Source organism: Ambystoma mexicanum, chromosome 9, assembly GCF_040938575.1.
Source record: "Ambystoma mexicanum isolate Mex_15411 chromosome 9, UKY_AmexF1_1, whole genome shotgun sequence".
Lineage (NCBI taxonomy): Eukaryota > Metazoa > Chordata > Amphibia > Caudata > Ambystomatidae > Ambystoma > Ambystoma mexicanum.
This window is the reverse complement of record NC_090931.1, coordinates 433,619,999-433,640,807: the sequence shown is the minus strand read 5'-3', so window position 1 is coordinate 433,640,807 and position 20,809 is coordinate 433,619,999. Positions and strand designations below refer to the sequence as shown.

Sequence of the window (20,809 nt, the reverse complement as noted above, 5' to 3'; positions counted from 1 at the left end):
TTTTAAAACATTTTTTAAAAAAGGGTCTACTTGAACCACTGTGATTGAAAGTCATCTGTGTAATTATTTGTACTGCTCACATTCACTCTTGAGATAAGCCTGGCAGCTCAGCTCGCTACCAAAAACTTTGTGGTACAGACTTATACCAAAAGGTTGGTCTTGCTTACACCTGTAGTCCTATGTGTATGTCGTGGTCCCAGAGGGTACTGCATGCAATTCTGCCTAACAGCGGCCAATTCCATCACTCTGGCTAGAGCGTTGATACTCTCCAGGATTGATTATTGTAATTAACTAACTATTTGCTGGAACCAGCTACAGCAGTATTAAAAAACTTCAAACTGTACAAAACAATGCCATCAGAGCAGCATTGAATATTCCCTACAATGATCACATCTCAGCTATCAGATGAAGCATCCACTGGCTCCCAGTCCAGGGCAGGATCAATTTAAAAATTCTGCTCACACACAAATGTATTTTGAATAATGCTCCAGCCTATTTTAGCAACCTGATCAGCAAAATACAATTGAACAGACCCACCCGCATCCTATACCAACCGGCTTACCACAGCCAGATACAGTAGACAGAAGGCAGGAGGGTCAAGCTTTCCGGTGATAGTCAAATTGTGGAACGCCCTCCCCACTCAACTAAGAAATGTTACATCTCTCTGGTCTTTCAGGAAAAACCTCAAAACTTTACTATTCAGATCTGACCTCACACAACAGTCCCTCTATCTCAGATCGCAGGAAATACTGACGACCCGCCTCTACCAGTCAAAACCTAAGTCTACTTAGCCTAGCCATTGCAATTGTTTTCAGCCAGCTCATAACCTCCGATTGTGTAACGTAGACGTATCCTACTGTATAACCTCTGGCTGCGCAATGTATTCTTGTCTTACAGTGTAAAGCTTCCGTGCCAAAATCATGTAACCAACTTCTTAAGGTTCAGATGCCTCCGGGCGTTGCACGCTTTACAAATGCACAAACATAAGGATTCAATTTCTCATATTATCATATATGTGAAAAGTGGAGACCAACTACAAGGCAATAGAGTGGTGGAAGGGCGAAAGGCTTCCTCGTACCCCAGGTGCAAATTAAATAGCTAAATATTGACAAAAATGTTTAACAGGGAAATGGCTAAAGGCAATAGAAAAATAGGAGAGCCAGAATACCATTCCTGGGAGGCCAGGTCTCACACATGTTTTGGCGATCCGCACTATAGATGGCGTGCACCAAGAACCAGTGATATTTCCCCACCCACTGTTAGGGGAGTTTTCCTTAAGTCCCACTTGGAGGATAGACTTTGGGTAAGCTATCCCGGTGGTTTGTAGATCCTCAACTCTTAGTAGAAGTCTGTACTACTCAGATACCTTGGTAGAGTGGCAGAGCAGTCAGGCGTATCTTAAGAGGAAGATGTGAGCTGTAGGTAAGTACACCGAACCTAACTCAAAGAAACACTTACACATACATTTATATTAAAATATAAATTTATTATATTTACACAATTGTCACTGTTAAATACTTCGCACTATAAACCCACACACATAGGTATACTTTACAATACTTTCAAAAGTCTGTTTCTTAGTTGGTAGTTGCTGACCGCACAAATTGTTACAGGAGACTGACCGGTCTACCGTACTATCGGTTTGTTTGTTTTTTTATTTATACTGCACGCCCAACCCGGAGGTAGCTGGGTGCCAGAGACTTAGAGTAGGTTACAACATAATTATAGACAAGCACGATAAGCAATAGCAAGAATAAGTGCAAATGACCGGGTTACATAAAGGGTAGGCATTGGCAGAAATACAATAGTGAGACAACAGGTTGGTATGTCAGACAGTTGGGGATTTCTTGTTGGCAAGCCAGGACTTAGTTTTTGCTCTGAAGGTCCAGAAGGATGGTTCTGTTCTAAGGTTCACAGGGATAGTATTCCATTGTTTGGCTTCTAGTACCGGGAAGCTAGAGACGCCTGCTTTTTTTAGGGAGAATTTGGGGATGGATAGACAGTGAGAGTTCAACGTTCTAGTTGGTCTGGCTGAAATGTGTTTGTTAAACTTGTCTGCCAGGTACTTGGGGGCGTTGTTAGAAAGGCATTTGTGTACGATGACGAGTGGTCGAAGGGTGATTCTGTCTTAAACCAGGAGCCAATGGCCATTTTGTCTGAAGCTGGAGATGTGAGTGCCGCGGGATACTCAGCGGGGCTCTGAGGGCATTATTCTGTAGAACCTGCAATTTGTTCAAGTTGCGGTCTGAGGTGCCAAGGAACAGCATATTGCAGTAATCGATTTTTGAAAGCACTAGCGCTCTGGCTAGTGTAATGCAGCTCGACTGTGAGAGGAAGGCTTTGCAGGCATTGATAAACTCATTTGTGTAGGCCGTGGAGGAGGGCTGTGGCGTTGTATTTTGAGCGAAAGTAGAATCCAAATAAACCCCTAGGGTTTTAATTTCTTTGGCTACTGTAATTAGGTTACCATCTATGTTGATAGACGTATAACAGGGGTCCAGTTTGTTTAGCCGTGGTTGGAAGCCGATGAGAAGGAGCTCAGTTTTCTCGTCATTGAGGCATAAGCCATGCTCTGCCATCCAGGCTTTGATCTCGAGGTAGAGGTTGTTAATCCGTGTGGAGTCCTCTTTGTAGTAGCCCAATAGGGTGATGAGAACCTGGGTATTGTCTGCATAGTTTGTGTATGTGACACCCAAGTTATCTAAGCAGTCGAACAAAAGCTTGAAGATATTGTTTAAGGTCGGCGAGACGCATGAGCCTTGAGGGACACCACAAATGATGGGGATGGGGTGGGCTGATGCCCCCGACGAAAATACCCGGGTGGTTCGGTTGGTAAGGATTGGACCCAGGCGATTGCCTGGCTGGAGAATGCAGCTGAAGCCGTCAGATGTTCCGTGAAGCTGCCGAGAGGTCAAGCAGCAGGAGAATAGCTAGATTTCCCTTGTCCTTCGCCTCATCCATCTGGATTTTTAGGTCCAGAAGTGCAGTCTCTGCTCCATGCCTTGGCCTAAATCCAGATTGTCTGAGGCCCAGAGGTTGTTCTCTCCCAGGTGCTTCTGGATTTGCAGGTAGGCCACTCTCTAGGTTCTTTAGGATGTAGGGGACAGTGGCGATTAGCCTGTAATTAGTGGGGTTGTTAGGGTCTAGGTTTTATTTATTTAGGGGGCATGACCCACGCCTCCTTGAGGCTGCTAGGGACTGAACTTGTTTTGAAAGAGGCGTCGATTAGGGCGGTTATGAACGGGGCCAGATCGTTGGCACCTTCCTGAATGATGGAAGCTGGGCAGGAGTCCCCTTGGCGTCTGGAAGGCTTGAGGCCTATGATGATGCTTTCAACTTCTTTAGTTGTGACAGGGGTGAAGGAGAAGGGAGGGCAGGTAGGAGTTTTAGAGGTGGAAGTTAATGGGGAGTTTGCTTTTTTGGCAAGGCTAGTCTTTTTCTGTTCGATTTTAGAATGTAGCATGGAGATTGTCTGCCAAATCTTTTTGTATTCTCTCGCACCAGTCTGCGTCTTTCACACAAGTTTCTGTAGGTGTTGATGAGGACACGAGTTCCCTGAGGATAGTGAAGAGCTCTTTTCTTCTTGATTTGGGATCGTCAATTCTGTTGTCATAGGTCTTTTTTTTGTCTCCGAGGATTGTGGTTTTGAAGGTGGAGGCCGCAACAATGAGTAGTGCTTTGTTGACCTGGTTTGGCGTTTCTCCTCGTGGCTTCTGGTGCTCGTTTGGCGTTCCTCAGGGTTTTAAGCTCAGGAGTGAACCATTGTTCAGGTGGGCTGCCGGTTTGGCTTTAGTACATTTGATGGGAGCAATGATAACTATGCTCACCCACAAAGTAATGGTATTTAGCCAGCATACACATAAGATGGTGATTTTTGGGAGTTTGTTAGTGTTATCCTAGTAGAGCTTCAGGTTCTAGAAGTGGTTTCCCTGCACAGCAAGTCTTTTAAAGTTAAAAATGCAACCCTAGCTAAAAAGCAGTTCAGGAAGTCTTGAAAATCTGCATAAGTCATATGTTCCCGTGGATACTTTCTAGTCTCTAGGAAGGAAGATACCAGAAAGTTTAGCCAACGTTAGAGACACTGTTAAAGGTCTTGCTAAAGGGACACAAGCAGCAAGTCGAGTCTGAGGTAAGATGGGGTTGCCCTGAACAACTATGATCTCCACGGCTGTGGTGCAGCTTTTTGGAATAAAGTAAGCAATACCGTTTTCCACACAGTACCTTAGGTTTGATGAAAACGTTTGTGGTGGATGCACCGTGATGTTGCAGCACTGGACCCGACCTCCGGATTACTTGGTCTGATGACGAAAGGTAGGACAATGGACGGACGATCCCAGCAACTTTCAGCAACTTCTCTGGTCACTCTGCGGTTTTGGCATCTTTTTTGCAGCACCAACAAGGGACATGATTCAACCAGTCCATCTTCTTTGTTTCCTACAGTTCCACACTCTAATGAGGGGGTTTGATGGAGTTGAATTGAGTCTCAGGAGTGTGCTTGAGGTCTCAGCAAAGATTTGGACAGATTAAGCCTTTTGGCATTGGTGTTCCGCAGCACTTGAAACTCTCTGTGGCCGGCCTCCGTTGGCCCTCCTCCTACCCCCACCAGCGAGGCTAAGAACCTTAGGGTCATATTTCATTCCACACCTTCCTTCTTCCCCGCACATCTCTGATGTCTCTAAAAGGAACAAGTTACTGTTGTTCTCCAGCATGGGTCTGGCATGGATTCACATGCTCATGAATATTCCCCGTCAGGCTGGGAATCCTCGTTAAAGAAAAAATCAGTTTCTGAACTGTCTTTCTACTAATAACCAATGATTGGTCTCTGGGTCATTCAGCCCCAGCCAATGACTGCCCTCTACGCAAGTCCCTCCTCTGGCAGCCATCTTCAGATTTGGTAGCAAGTAAAGTGGCAGTAGGACCAAGAGAAGAACCGCAGAGGGGTTGGAGGTAGGGTTTGCATGTGAATCCATGCCAGACCCATGCTGGAGAACAACAGTTACAGGTAAGTAACTTGTTCCTTCTCCAGCATGGGGTCTTGCATGGATTCACATGCTCATGAATACAAGAATACATAGCAGTACACGCATGCACAACCACGGGAGGTGGCAAGGCTCAACATTAAGCATTTCAACAACTAAACTTTAAGCATCTCTTACCTCCGCATCAGGCTCACCTTCAAGTGAACAGGTTGCGCAGCACTTCCTGGCCGACTCTGGACTCCTCCCTGGAATCCCGGTCGATGCAGTAGAATCTCATGAAGGTGTGCGTCGACCTCCACGTAACAGCCCTGTGGATGTCCAGCAGGGGCACACCAGACAGGAACGCTGTGGTAGCAGCGATCACTCTGGTTAAATGGGCTCTCGGACGGCCGGGCAAAGGTCGGTTTGCCAACCAGTGACACTGCATGATGCAGCCGGAGAGCCATCTGGAAATGGAAGTCTCCGAGAGAGCCTTCACTTGGTTCACAGGTCCAAAGTTCACAAACAGCTGTGATGTCCTCCGAAAACTCTTTGTCCGGTCCACGTAGAACTTCAGCGCTCTAGCCACATCCAGTGAGTGCAAAGTCTTCTCAGCCGGCGACGGGAAGAAAACGCGTAACACCAAGGGCTTGTTGAGATGGAAGTCTGACGGCATCTTGGGCATGAAGGAGGGGTGTGTCCTCAGCACTACCCTTGTCTCGTGGAATGTCAGGTATGGAGGTTTACAGGAGAGGGTCTGGATCTTTTCCACTCGTTGTGCGGAGGTGATGGCCACAAGAAACGCTGTCTTCCACGATAGGAACTTCAGCGGTGTCGAATACAAGGGCTAGACTGAGGGACCCATGAGCCTGGTCAGCACCATGTTGAGCTCAAATGGTGGGGCCGGAGCCTTCACCGGCGGGAACGAGCAGAACAGTCCTTTCATGAACTTCTTCACCAGGCGATGAGACCACACAGACGACCGCCCTGGAGTTCTGGTGTAGCGGGAGATCGCTGCCAGATGGATTTTGATGGAGGCATGAGCCAGCCCCGCCTTGGCCAGCGACAGCGAGTACAGCAGCACTTGATGGTCCGTAATCTGTAGAGGGTTGATCTGTGCACGGCACCAGACAGAGAACCTCTTCCATTGTGTCCATAGCACTTAAGAGTCGAGGACGCCCTGGCCTTTGCAAGCACCTCCTTGCAGTCCGCTGGGATATTGTACCCTCCGAACTCTAGTGCTGCAGGAACCAGGCCTGCAGGTTCAGCGATCCCTGGTCGTGATGTAGGATGGCGCCTCCTTCCCTGGCGAAAAGATCCGCGTCCGTTGGCAGTTTGACTGGGGGGTATGCTGACATGTTCAGAAGGTCCGGGAACCAGATCTGCCTCGGGAACGCCGGTGCGACGAGGATCATCCTGCAACAGGACTGTCTGAGTGGACTGATGAGTTGCAGCAGCAACGGCAACGGTGGGAACGCATACAAGAACAGGCCGTCCCAGGGGAATGAGAATGCGTCGGCCAGGCTCCCCGGTTGGGGAAACCTGCTGGTGAACCTCTGGCACTTGGTGTTCTACGCCATCATGAATAGATCAATCTGGGGATTGCCCCATCGTCGGAATAGGAGATCCACTTGATCCTGCCGAAGCTCCCGCTCGTGGCAAGAGCGCGGCTCCCTGATGAGCAAGTCGGCGATGGTGTTCTTTATTCCTGCCAGATGGAAGGGTACCAAGAACATCCCTTGGGCCACGGCCCAGTGCCACAGATCCTGCACTTCCTTGGATAGGGCTGGGGATCTGGTGCCCCCCTGCTTCTGGATGTAGAACATTGTGGTGGTGTTGTCGGTGAAGACCCTCACCACCTTGCCCTTGAGGGACGGAAGGAAAGACCTGAGGGCCCACAACACGACTCGGAGCTCCAGGACCTCCGGGAGCCAAAGGCCTCTTGCATGGAGATCTCCGGTGTGCGCTCCCCATCCCTCCAGGGAGGCGTCCGTCATCACCGTTTCCTGATGTTCCGGGGTCTGGATGTCCATGCCAACCGCTAAATGCGCGCGTTTGCCCCACCACTGGATCGCTTGGCGGAAAGTCTCGTTGAGTGAGATCTTGTCTTCGAAGTTGCCCGCCGCATGCATCCAACAGGCGTCGAGGAACTCCTGTAGTGGCCGCATCCGCAACCTGCACAGACGCACAAGGTAGATGCACAATGACATCATGCCGAGCAGGGACTTGATGGACCTCACCCTGGCCACTTCCATGGTTAACAGCCATTGTACATTGCCCAGGATGGCCTTCGTCTTCTCCTCCGACGGTGAAGCCAACCGTGCCACTGTGTTGAGCCCGAGTTCCAGGAACAGGGCATCCTGCGACGGTGCCAAGTGGGACTTTGCAAAGTTGATCGAGAATCCCAGTTCCGTGAGCAGGCGTACAGTCTTCGTTGTGTGATCGACGGCGAGTTCTCTAGACTTTGCTCGGATGAACCAATCGTCCAGATAGGGATATACATGGGTCCCTTGCAGGCGCAGCCGCACACCCAGGCACTTGGTGAAGACCCTTGGCGCCGACTTCAAACCAAAGGGCAGGGCCTTGAACTGGTAGGGTCGCCCTTGGACCACGAACCGTAGGAACTTTCTATGTCTTTTGCGTATGGGGATGTGGAAGTAAGCATCCTCCACGTCCAGCGACGACAGGAAGTCGCTTTACTCCAAATGTCCCAGCACGTGCTGGAGGGTGACCATCCTGAACTTCGGGGAGTTGATGCATCTGTTGAGGCGGCGAAGGTCTAGGATGGGCCGCCAGCCACCGGTCTTCTTTCGGACGAGGAAGTACCGCGAGTATACTCTGGAGCCCCGGAGCCTCTTTGGGACAAGTTCTATTGCGCCCTTTTCAGCATTGCTCGTACCTCCAGAAGCAGCTCTGGCACGTGGTTTTCCTTCCTTGCCACGGGTGGCAGACGGGGACACTTTCTTTGGAATTCCAGAGTGTGCCCGTGGGCCAGGGCATCTAGCACAGTGGAGATGGACTCCCACACGCTGACGAAATTCACCAGCCGGCCTCCCACCGGGTGCTCGGGTGGGGGCCCGACGTCACGGCCGGTTCAGTCTTGCTTCGCCGAGGCCTTGCCACCTTGGCGACGACGATGTCCTCCGACCTTGCTGCGGCCTCTGTAGGCTTCCTGTGACGTGGAGCGGGCCGCCTGGCGGTACGACGCAGAACCACCACCAAATCCTTTGACGGCACCTTGAGACTTGCCTCCGGAGGTCCGAAAGGACGGCCGTCTTTGATGGAGAGAACCCAAGGCCCGGGCAGTCTCGGTGTTGGCCTTGATGGCCTGCAGTGACTCGTCCACTGCCTTGCCGAATAGGTTGCTCCCGTCGAAGGACATGTCCAGTACCCTTGGCTGTACGTCCTGACGGAAGTCGGTGGCCAACCGCACTGGTGAAGGCAAACCCTGTTGGCCATCTGGCGAAAACCAGTGTCGAAGATGTCCGTGGCCACAATGATGGCATGGTCTGAAACCACCTTGCCTTCCTGTAGGATTTCAAGGGCTTCCGCCCTCTTGTCTCGTAGGAAATCCAGGAGGGGAAAGATCTTGAACCACAGCTCCCTGTCGTAGCGTGCCACGATCGCGAGGGCCTTGGCCGCTTTTATGGTAGTCGCCGCCGACGAGATGACTCGTCGTCCCATGGCGTCCAGCTTATTCCCCTCGCCGCCCAGTGGGGAAGTGGAAGTTGATGCCATCACGCCTGCCGATGTCTTCTTGGTCGCCGCGGAGACCACTGAACCCGGGACAACTGAGCTCTGAGGCACATAGGGGCGGAGTCTGGGACCCAGTACTCTTCTCGTACCGGTCCCTTTTCGCAGGAGCCGTGGACGGGTTCTTCACCAGTGGCAGTCCTTTGTCCCAGATGTCGTCCAGTAACGGGACCGAGAGGACGGTCTTCCTCTTGGCCTCCCATCGTTGGTAGAAGAAACCCTCCTTCTGCTCTTCCGGACAATGCTGGAAAAGCTCCGATGCCCTGGTGATCATGGCCTGAAAGGAGCCAATTTTGTGAGGAGTGAGGGGGGGGGGGGGGGGTTTCCAGGCAGGGGTTGATGGGAGATCCGTCCCGTCGTCACCACCGTCGTCACCACCGTCGTCGTCGTCGTCACCCGCCGTTCCCGTCTCATCCCTCAGTGGAGGGGATAGAGGTGAAGGTTGGAAAGGAGGGGGGGGGGGGAGGATGGATTCGTCTCCGCTTGTTCGGTGGGCTCCACGACGGTCCAGGCGCCGATGGATCATCTGGGTAAGGGCAGCTTTGTCCTCATCTCCGTACACAGGGTCTGGATAGCCATCAAGATTGCTCTGAGTTGTCCTCTGGTATAGGCATCGGGAGCGACGGCTGGGGTGTGGGGACATCTTTTTCCTCCGCGGCTCGCTGCTCATCGGCCCCACAGTTGCTCACTTCGTCCACCTCGTCGGGATCCCTCCCGTAGGACCGGACTTCCTCTAACTTCTTGTCCAGGATCTTTTTGACACCACCCAGCTCATCTTCGGAGGTGGTATCTGTGTCGTTATGGCTACTGTAGCCCCCCACTCCCCTTTCGACCTGGGGTTTCACGGGGGTCTTCTCGATAAATTGAAAAGATGATTTCCCCCCCTTCGTGGAAAAGGGCAATTATTTTCCCAATCTTTAAAAAAGGGGACATGGCCAGCCCTAGTGCCTATAGACCAATTTCTCTGCTGAATTCTTCCTTTAAAATCTTTGGGAGAATCCTATTGGCTCGCATTGAATTTTGGTTGGGGGAACAATCGATTCTTTCGGATATTCAATTTGGATTCCGTCCTGGGGTTGGCACAATGGAACAGAGTCTTACTTTTTTGCAGGGGAGACGTAGTATATCTGGCATTTATGGACCCGAGCACGGCCTTTGATAAGGTGGACAGGGCAAAGCTCTGGGCCGTGCTTGGGTCCTTGGGGTACCCGGGGGACACAGTGTTGCTAGCCAGAACCCCAGAGCATTACAGACGCTGATTAATGCCTACACAACCTTCAAGTGTGAACTGGGTTTAAAAATCAACATCAAAAAAATCAGCAATGATGGCATGTGTGGGCAGAAAACAAGCCAGCGGCTATGAAACTGATGCTCTGTGCCGGAGAGAATATACCCCGAGTTAAGGCTTTTGACTATTTGGGAATCAGCTTTTCGGAAGCCTTGACTGGCAGGGCACATGTGGCTAAACAATCAGCCAAAATGAGCTAGCAAATTGGGGGCATTTTTCCATTTATGTCAAGGTGTAAGGGCCAGCCTCTGGAAGTGATTACCAAGATTTATGGTGCCCAAACCTTGGTCGTTACTATGTATGGTGCCCCCATATGGGGTTTTCAAAGGGCTGCAGAAATTCAAACTAAAGAGAACACATTTTTCAGGCAATTGTTGGGGCTTCCGAATTCAGCAGCCTATATCAATACATAGAGAACTGGGAATGGAGTTTTGGGAGGTCCAGGGGGCGTTGGCCCCGATTTTATTTTGGGTCCGGTTGTGGGCCAACGAATTTGCCTCCCAGTGTCATTTTATTATTCTTACTGTGTCGGGCAGAGTGGGGTGGCAAAAAATTCCATGGCTTGCCTACATCTCTAATGCCCTTGGGGAGGTCAACCTTAGTGCTCTTTTCCCGCCAGCCATACTCATAACTAAGACGGAGGGGTCCAGCCACAAATCTGTGGTAGGTGAGGCTGTAATGAGGAAAAGAATACTCTTGGAGTATGGTAATAAATCGGACGAATTCCATACCATGATCAGTAGGCCCTCTGGGATCCAACCCTATTTAACCTGGAGTCCTTACAAAAAAGACAGGTGGTCAATAACGAGGCGCGGTTTGATTCCCTTTTCTTGCAAGGGAATACAGCCAATTGGAAAGGATTCCCAGATTCGGCTGGCTGTCCGGTTTGTAGTCATCAGCTGGAAGACTTGGCTCACCTAATGTTTTTCTGTATTAGTTATGCAGGCATTCGCAAAGTAACTCTGTTACCAGCCCTAAAGAAGTCTGAGATACGTCATTATAAAGCTGCACTCGCTTTTCTTCTGAGTGCAGACACTGTCTTTATGGCTTGGGCTCTGCTCACTTTTTTAAAAAGAGCAATGTATTTTAGAAAAAGGCTGATGAGGCTCCAGGGAGATGGAAGCCAATAATGAAAAGTAGAACATTGGAGGAAATATTCTGTCTATAAGGAGTTAATAGCGTTCCTGTAAATACTGGATTTTATGGATTAATGATTATGCAACATTTACTATTTTTATCCCCTCACGGGTGGCAGTGAGACTTTAGGCCCGGAAGTCGTCTCCACTGGGGTAGCCTCCACAGGCTTCGCCAGGGTCGCCACGACTCCTTCAATCGAGGCCTTCGCTGGGTGAATCAGAGCCTTCACGACCTTGGGCACGTCTGGGGCCTTCTCCTTAGGAGGGGGGGTCACCGCTACGCCACCCCTTGGCTTTCTCCATCGGGATCGACTGGGGCTTCTCCCAAGCTTACCCGGGTTCTCAGACTTCCTTTTCCCTGAGCCAGAGCTCTGGCTCGTGGTTGATGGCACGTGGACATCGCGCCTTGCCTGGTAGCCGAGGAGCTGGAACCAACGGCGCTCCCAGTGCCAGCGGTGCTTTGCCTTTTGTTGGGCCACCGTCACCGGAGCCTTCCCCTCCAGCCAGTTAGTGAGTCAAGTCTGACGGTCCTTCAATGTCCGGATGGACATGTTCTTACAAAACGCGCAGTCCTCTTCCACGTGCGACTTGTCGTCGTGAAGGCAGTAGAGGCACCAGGAGTGCTCATCCTCAAATATATTCTGTAATCCACATCCAGGGCAGATCCTAAACAGCTTGGATCCAACAGGCATCATGCCTCCTTTGTCCTGGGCCATGTCCACGTGGGGTAGGCCTCAAACATCTTCTGGAATCCTCCAAGAAGAGAAACTCGACGAAAATTCACCCTTGAGGGGCATAGAAAAATTCCAAAACGGGTCCCCGTTGATCGGAAGAAGAATCGGTGGAGCTCGAGACTCGAATTAACCAAAGAGTTAACTCTTAGGAAAAAAGCAAAATGCAGTAAAAGCTCGAGAGATATAGCATGAGGACTCAACACTTGAAAGTGCGGTAAACACCTGAAGATGGTTGCCAGAGGAGGGGCTTAGATAGAGGGCAGTCATTGGCTGGAGGCAGTATGACCCAGAGACCGGTGATTGCTTGTTAGGAGAAAGACAGTTCAAAAACAAAACTGAAACTGATTTTTTCTTTACCGAGGCTTCCCAGCCGGACGACGGGGAATATTCATGAGCATGTGAATCCATGCCAGACCCCATGCTAGAGAATGTCAAACTTCCTACTGCACCTCCTCCGAGGTACAGTATCTTTCCTCTCCTTCCCCCAGAAGCTCATGGTCTCGCAAGCTCTTGTTCTCTCTACGTTGGACTATAGTAACAGCCTCTTTCTAAATCTACCTGCCTCAACTCTCCGCCCACTGAAACTAATCCAGAACAGAATTGCAAGACTTCCTCAAGCCCTGGAATCGTATCTCTCCATCTCTAAATTCTCTCCTTTGCCTCCTAGTGGATGCAATGATTAAATTCAAAACCCTCTGCATTGTCCACAAGGCTTTCTGGGGCCTGGGTCCAAAATACCATCAGCTATCCCTCCACAAATACCTCCCCCCTCGAGCTCTTCGCTCCCCTACCTCCAACTCCCTCAAGGTCAGTCGTTTTTCAAAGAAACGGGCTGAGGTTAGATCTTTGGATGGAGCCTCCCTCTGGAACAGCTTCCCTGCCACTGTAAAACTGGAGGAGAACCATCTCCGGTTCTGGAAGCACCTCAAGACGTCTTGCTTCTGCCTTCACCCCCCTCCGCCCTGCTGATCTGGTCTCTCTTGGCACTGTGCACCTGGCCACCGTCTGTCCTCTGGGCCCAGGTTCCTGCTCACCTTGCCACCCTCCTGCACTGCCTCCGGGCCACCCCTTGCGCTGGGGTCTGTATCTGTACCCATACAGCCCCCCCTCCTTTTTCCTTCCTGCACTTTTCTGACCTAACCTGCCTGCTGCCTTAAACTCAGCACCTGCCGGCTGCACTACCACTTTTGTTGCTTTTATTATTTATTTATTATTTATTCTGTTCTCCTTTTGCTCCGCACTTTCCACTTCTCCCCCCTCTCCCATGCACTTGCGCGTTCTCAATGTCACTGGGCCTAGTAAGATCATTGTTTTGGTCTCCCTTGTTCCCCTCCCTTGTCGCGCTATGAAACATGTGTATGAGCGTGATAGAAATAAAATATCAATTCACAAGACCTCGGGAGATGGCTCAAATCAAAGTTCATCTTGGGACTGGTTGTTTCCACCAGTCAAAGGGAAGGGGGCAGGGAGGAGTCCTCTTCGGAGATCCTCTGTCGCCCAGAAAACAGGGTCAGGACAGTAATGGTCGCTTCACAGTGTTGCAAAGGGTCTGCTGGCATCTCTAGTCATCTTCGGTTGCTTCAGCTTCCAGTGGTCGACTTTCTTTTCACTCCAGGAGCCTCACCTTTTATACAATTCCAGCATTCACTCTTCTAAAATCTTCCTCAGCAGTTTACAGAAAGGAGCATTTGGCTGTCCATTCAGGACAGCCAGACCGCCAGACCCCCAGTGGGAGCTGGTCCCATTCAAGCTCTCTGGCAGACAAAGGACAGGGGTGTGGAAAACTCCTCCCCCCACTTCCTGCCTTCCCAAACACTCGGAGCCCAAGGGTTCCTACCAAAGGCGAAACACACACAAAGGCTTCCTCCCCTCCCAGAATGGCAGAAGGGCTGACGAAGAACAATCACGCTAGTAATGGAGAAAAAAAGAAGGTAAGCCGCAAATTGGTTCTTGGGTACCCATATTGTGCACTACCGAGGCTAAGGACATAGCTTGTGTTAGAACAATCACAATAGGTGGTAGAACATGTCCACTGTCACCAGCCATAACTAGGAGATTGTCTATGTGACTAAAGTCAGAGGAGCTTAGAGAAGGGGGATACTTGTATCCTTTTGCGACTCCACTTAAGGTGGTGTGTGCCAATCTCTCAGACAATAACGTTTTTGGAGAGATACTAAGTATCCTTAAGAACTGTAGTTACTTTAGGATAAAGAAAAGAATCTCAAAGGAGGACCCTAAGGGTCGGCAGCAACACTGCCCATGAGGAGTTGTGTGCTGCAATAGTAAAATACAGATGCCTTTAAGAGTTATGGAGGAAGACAGACTCCATTGGACAAGTAAAAATACAAAGAATAGTTTTCCAAAAGACAGAGCCCATTAAGAATGAATGAGTGGAAAAAGGCTCCACTCATTCAGGATTTCAGAAAAAGGTCCAGAAGTCCAGCAAAAAGTACTGGGAGTCTCACTAGGCGAGGGGATGAAGCATGATTATGAATCTCCCCAACAGCTTTAATACTGAAAAACAAGCTGTGCTTAGGTTTTACAGTTATTCCGCAACAGTACTCCTCAGCTCTTAGGAATAACTGAAAAGTTCAACACTGGTGTTGGAAGAACTCTAAAAAGTCTGCCCATGCAACTGTTTTTAGCTGAGGAGAACAAACATGATGGATGCGACATAAGAAACTAAAAATGCCAATGGTTCATTTTGCTAGCCCACAGGCTGAAGCTAAGCTTGGGAGACAGCTAACGCAACTTAATCGGAATTCTATGCAGAGAATAAAACACTTGCCTCGACTTTGATGGCACACCGCCCAATCGCTCGCACAGCTTTTCGGACAAAATCGACATCCACCTCTGTGGCGTACTCTTTCAGCTCTGCTAGTACCTGGAAGGAGAGGGGAAAAACACTGTTAATCTCCAGCAGCTTCTTGTGATATCCTTTGCCATCTTTACAACAGTGCAGAGCTTCTGTGTGGAATGAGGTAGTGAATACAATTATGTTTTGCTCATCATCCACCACTCCTGCGACAGGGCAGACGTTTTGTGCTCTCCAGTCCATTATCATTTATTTACATTGAGGCATGTATAATTCACTTGCACTGACTACTACTATAACAGAAGCAGAATCCCTCCAGAAAATTAACCTGGACAGGAGATGGTACTGGGAGCACTGTGATGGGCAATGTTGGCATTTGAAAGGGTGGAATTAGCCAAATTGATTGAAAAAAATCTATCGAATGGTAGATTTGACCGATTTCGGTCAGTACCATTCAAACGATTTTTAAAAATACCGAACACACAAAGTTGTTGCGGGGTGTACCCTGCTCTCCCCATGTTGAGTATTTTTGCATTTCAGGAGGACGAGGGGTTGGAGGTGCCCCGCTTCCTCAATATTGGAGGCGGGGGACGGAAGAAAAAAAATTTTAAAAAAAAGGGATCCTGCAGCTTCGGATCCAACACACGTTCGGGGGACAGAACTGACGCCGCAGGGTAGAGGAAACGTAGCAGATTTTAAAAGGCAAGTTGGGGGGGGTTTATGATGTACTTGTAATTTGGGGGGACATGGGTTTGGTTGGTTTGGCTCGGTAAAAACACTTTCTCAGCAAAAAGGACTAAGGTCAATTCCACTGTGAACAATTCTACAACGGTCAAACAACCAAAATATAAAAGGGCAGGTTACCTTGCTGAAAACACAGTGATGTAGGGAATTTTGGGCTCTTGGACGAGGAAAGAAATGGAAACATGTCACTGAGAAGGTGTCATTGACCTGGGCAATAGTTGTACTAGATGCTTGGACAGTGGGATTGAGATGGGATGGTTTTTGCGAATATATTAAATAAAACTGGCATGGAATAGCAAAGCAGTGACACTATCAAGAGATGGTATCAGGGGCATAGAAACTTCAATGTTGAGCTCTAATACCAAATTGAGGCTCTCAAAGGGTGAAGGGAGAATGACCAAGAGGCATGCTTAAAATGACAGGAATGTGTAGCCATAAGGTCATATGGTGTGAACCTAGGCAGGTTTTCTCCTTTAATACCAGGACAGGAACTAGAGAAGATGATGATGGAAAATTCACCTAGAAGATAGTGAACAGTATTACCAATAAAGCAGGCACTCAAATGGCACAAGGTGAGGGGGCACCAACCAGGCCACGGTTTCCATCAGAAATCATAAGCTAAGGTAAGGTAATGTTTATTTGTAAAGTGCCTATACAAAAGCCAAGTGTTTCAAAGCACTCAAGGAGGGAGGCAACAAGGGGGAAAAACAGTCAGAGTCCTTGAATTTCTGAACGATACAATTCTGCACAGGCAAAGTATGTGCATATAATACAGTTAACAGTATAGGTAACAGCAAATAGGCTGGAAGACGATTCTGCAGTTTTTCCAAGTGCATTGAGGTACCACCATACAAGGAGGGGAGATAGACTATCTTCAAGGCATGGTACCTTCAGATCGTGTACAGGAGGGTCTGGGACAAGTGCAGGGCAGAGAGGGGGCGGGGGGAATCCAAGTGCACCCAATTAGTCAGAAACTGGGTAAGTGCTGAGAGATGCCATTCTCATGGGTCACTGACCAAGTGCCGTAGCAAAGTTAGTTAACCACTTCCTGGAAGGAAGACCAAACACAATGACAGAGGGAGCCGGGCTAGGCCAAAGTCAATTGGGCAAAAGTCTGGGTGAGCTGAAGCACTTCTCAGGAGGTAGGTAAAAGTCTTGCACAATGTTTTAGAAGTCTTTGTAGAAAAGAAGAAATCAAAGTAGGGCCACAAGCTGTTTAGGCTTGTGAAGTAAAGAAGCGGTTAGCAACTCTACAGAAGCAACCACAACCAGTCACAACTGAGAACAAGTGAAGTTACACAACAAAAGGTAAGTTCTTAGACTGTACAGTACCTTTGGTTAGAAGAAAAGGGCTTTGGCTGGCTTCCGTTCCTGTGTAGCTCTGCAGATACCATGTTCCTGGGCCTCCGTCGTGGGGAAAAGGGGAGGACGTCGATAGGACTTCTGCACTGCAACTGGATGATCAGCGACAGAAAGGGACCCACTTCTATTCAGTGGAACTTTGCGGTTTCCCCTCCTCGTTTCTAATCAAATGGCAACACTGCAGACGCTTGGCTGTCGAAGTGGGCTTTCCTTGTATCTGGGGTCCAGCACACTCTTGAAGTGGCTCAGGCTCGGTCAGTCCTGCTTCCTGGGAGTCCGGAGTATCTTCCTGGAGCTCTTGGCCAACTCAACGTACACGAACTGGTGTTCCTCTCCCTGGCTATTCGGTTCCAACAGCAACTGCAGGGGAATTTCAACCAGCTCGATAGTATGTCCAGGTGGCTTACTTTGGAGTTGATTGGTCCCACCAACTGAAGTGGTTGAGGCGAATTCGGAGCTACAGCACAGCAGCAGGGCTTCACCGGGCAAACCAGCGGTCCAGGAGTTGCAGCAGGCGTCTCCAAATTCTTCTTCGGATTCCTTCGTACAGTGGTCGACTCTGCCTTCCAAGCCAAAAAGCCTCGCCTTTTATGCAGCTTTCTCCCATTCATACCAGCCTAGCTGTCGGTCACCCCAAAGGGTGGCTGTCCTTGCCGGACAGTAAACCGGCCAATCACCTAAGAGTACATTTCTGTCTCCTAAGTGACAGAGCACAGGGAGTTTCGGGCACCGTCCCTTGCTTTCTGCCCCTTCCAGACACCCTGGAGCCAGAGGTGGGCTTCACTCATGAATCCCGCCAAAGGCAAAGCAAACAAAGGGAGTAAATCTCAAAAAGGACCTTTCCACAAAGAAATGGCAAAAAAAGAAGACTGGGGCCATTTTGACAAAAATGGCACCCTTGAGTGCTTTACTGCAGCCGCGAAAACGGCCCACGGTAAATGCACACCACAGTAGTTAAAAGTAAACCACTGCCACCAGCCATTCATCGAGGAAAGGGTAACAAATGTCTTACATGAGAAGCTAGACAAAAGGGGATACCAAGTAACCCCTCCAGGACCCTATTGTAAGATAGTGTGTGATGGGTCTAGAAAATTACAATGCAAGTAAAGTCAATTTCACTTCACTGCTCTTGGAAACAGTAGTTTATCCAAGAGATGGTATTTAAACCTTGTGGAAATCTGAAAGACTTACCTGTGTCACTGCACTGAAGGTGCTGTGTGACAATGCAAAACATGATGCCTATGGAGTTTGTCAGACCCCACAACCAAAAGAAACACAGAGTTCAAATCACATTAAAAATACATGAGATGGTGGGGAAAGGGTCTCACTCTCTCCAGGTTAAACATTCAAGTCCTCAAAATACAGCAAAGTTGCTGGGGGTCTCTAAGGTAGAGGAATTAGCATATTTCTGAGAATTCTCCCCAACACCCCCCAGACTAAGGGACAGGAGGATTTAATCCACCCCTGGATTAATCTCCTTACTCCAGTCGGTCATACACTCTGGAGAGAGCATCAGCATTTTGGAGATTACACCCTGATCTGTGTTCTATGGCAACTTCAAACCCCTGTAGGCTGATAGACCATCTTAACAATTTAGGATTCTCCCCCTTCATCTGCATTAAGCATCTCAAGGGTTGGTGGCCTATTTGAATTACAAAAGTAGATCCATATAAGTATGGTCTAAACTTCTTCAAAGACCGCACAATGGCAACACATTCACGTTATACGTTTTCCCACTTTGTTTCAGGGTCCTTCAGTTTCCTACTGATGAAGCAGATAGGGTGTTCCCTGCCTTTCCCATCCAGTTGACTCAGAACTGCACCTATACCTGTATTGGAAGCATCAGTTTGTACAATACAGGAATGGTTGCAGTCAGGAGCTCTCAAGACTGGGGCTTGACAAAGGGCTTTCATAAGTCATTCAAATGCCTTAGTGCACTCATTCCACCCGACCTTCATGGGGAATTTGGGTGAGGAGATCACATTCAAGGGAGAAGCTAAGGCCCCATAGTTCTCAATCAAGTTCCTATAGCAACCTGTGAGTCCTAAAATGCTCTCTCTTGGGTTTGAGTAGTAGGGATGGCACAGTCTTGTATAGCCTGTACTTTGCTAGGCAATGGCCTTATTTCACCTCATCCTAACTCATGTCCAAGGTAGACCACTTTACTCTGACCAATTTGACATTTACTTGCCTTTATGGTCAGATTGGCCTGCTCAAGAGCATGCAAAACATATCCTGGGTAGTCAAGATGTTCTTTCCATGTAGGGCTGAACACTGCAATGTCATCCAAGTATGCCATGCAGAAGTCCTCCATCCCATTCAGAACATGATTCACCATCCTTTGGAACATAGCATGTGTATTCTTTAATCCAAAAGGCATAGCCTTAAACTGGTAGAAGCCTCCTTGGGTTGAAAATGCAGTTTTCACCTTGGCATGGTCTGTCAGAGCTATTTGCCAATAGCCTGAGGTTAGGTCAAATGTACTGAGGAACCTGGCTTAACGGGGCTTGTCCACCAGCTCATCTGTTATAGGTAAAGGATGAGTATCATTTGTGGTGACTGCATTAAGAGGTCTATAATCCACACAGAACCTCAATTTCTTGGATCCTGCCTTTGGTACTGGTACAAATGGACTAGGCCATGGACTGGTAGAGGGATCCATTACCCCGAGATCAAGTATCTTGTTGACCTCCTTTATGTGGGTTCTTACATGGCATGACATTCTGTAACCCATGCTTTTGACAGGGAGACAGTCACCAGTGAGAATCTCATGCTGGCCCCAAGGGGTCAATCCTGGTGAGAGTGAGAACAGAGGAGCAAACTGATTTAACAGAATTTGGCACTCCTCCTGTTGTTCCAGAGTCAGATCAGAAGAGAGATTAACTCCTATCTTTCCATCTAGAGGTTATCACCTGAGGAGGTCAGGTAGAGGTTCACTCTCCTCCTCTAGAGCAGAGGCGAAGAGCACAAACTCCTAGTTCTGGTCTAGAGGCATAAACCTTTAAACATTTGATGTGAGACCATGGGGGCCTCCTTAGGATTGCCTAAATCCACCAAATAATTGACCACTCTGAGTTTGCCCACAACCTTGAAGGGTCCAATCCATCTGTCCTGTAAGGCCCTCTGCCTTGTAGGTACCATAACTAGAACTAGCTGGTCTTGAGTAAACTCAACCATGTTGGCCTTCTGGTCATGCCAATGCTTCATCAGAGCCAGCCTGACCACCTTTCAAGTTATCAGAAGCTTCTGTCATGTGTGTCATTCTCCTTCGGAGACCCAACAGAGTCAGTGACTCTCACTGGCTTGAGGGAAGGAGCACTCTCCAACCCTTCCTTGATTAGGGCCAATGGACCTCTAACGGATGACCATAGAGGAGCTCAAAGAGGCTGAAACCAACCCCTTTTTGAGGGACTTCTCTATAAGCAAAGAGAAAGCATGGCAGTAGAAGATCCCACTTTCTTCTAAGGGGTTCTTCTGAAGCACCTATCATGCTCTTCGTTGTTCTATTAAACCTTTCCACCAACCCATTGGTCTGAGGATGGTAGGCTGTTTAGAACTTGTATGTCCCTCCACAGTTTTCCCACATGGTCTGCATGTAGTGGGACATAAAATTGGTGCTCCAGTCTGAGATAACCTCCTTAGGAAAACCTATCATGGTAAAAATACCAAGGAGGGCCTTAGCCACTGCCTGAGCAATAACAGTCCTCATAGGTATAGCTTCAGGATACCTGGTAGCATGGTCTACCACAACCAATATAAATTGGTTGTCTGAAGATGTGGGAGGGTCTAAGGGACCAACACCGTCAATCCCTACCCTCTAAAAAAGGTACTCCCACCACTGGGAGAGGCACCAAAAAGATGCCACGTTCTTGGCTCCACCCTTGCCAGAAATCGGATAAGTGTGACTGCTTCTACAGAATGTATCTACATCAGACCCCATCTTGGGCCAGTAGAAATTAAGAGAAAACCTTCCTTGGTCTTCTGAAAACGCAAGTGACCAGCCAAAGGGATCTCATGGG

General features: G+C 48.9%; 1 protein-coding gene across 15 annotated transcripts in view; it reads right to left on the bottom strand.

Moving 5' to 3' along the window:
* Window positions 1-20,809, bottom strand: part of AP2B1 (adaptor related protein complex 2 subunit beta 1) — a 1,113,451-nt gene that overhangs the window by 790,865 nt on the left and 301,777 nt on the right. For all 15 annotated transcript variants that reach the window (XM_069614911.1, XM_069614900.1, XM_069614904.1 and 12 more), the window contains one exon: window positions 14,658-14,753. In XM_069614911.1, coding sequence (XP_069471012.1) covers window positions 14,658-14,753 — 96 coding nt within the window. The remainder of the gene's footprint in view (window positions 1-14,657; window positions 14,754-20,809) is intronic.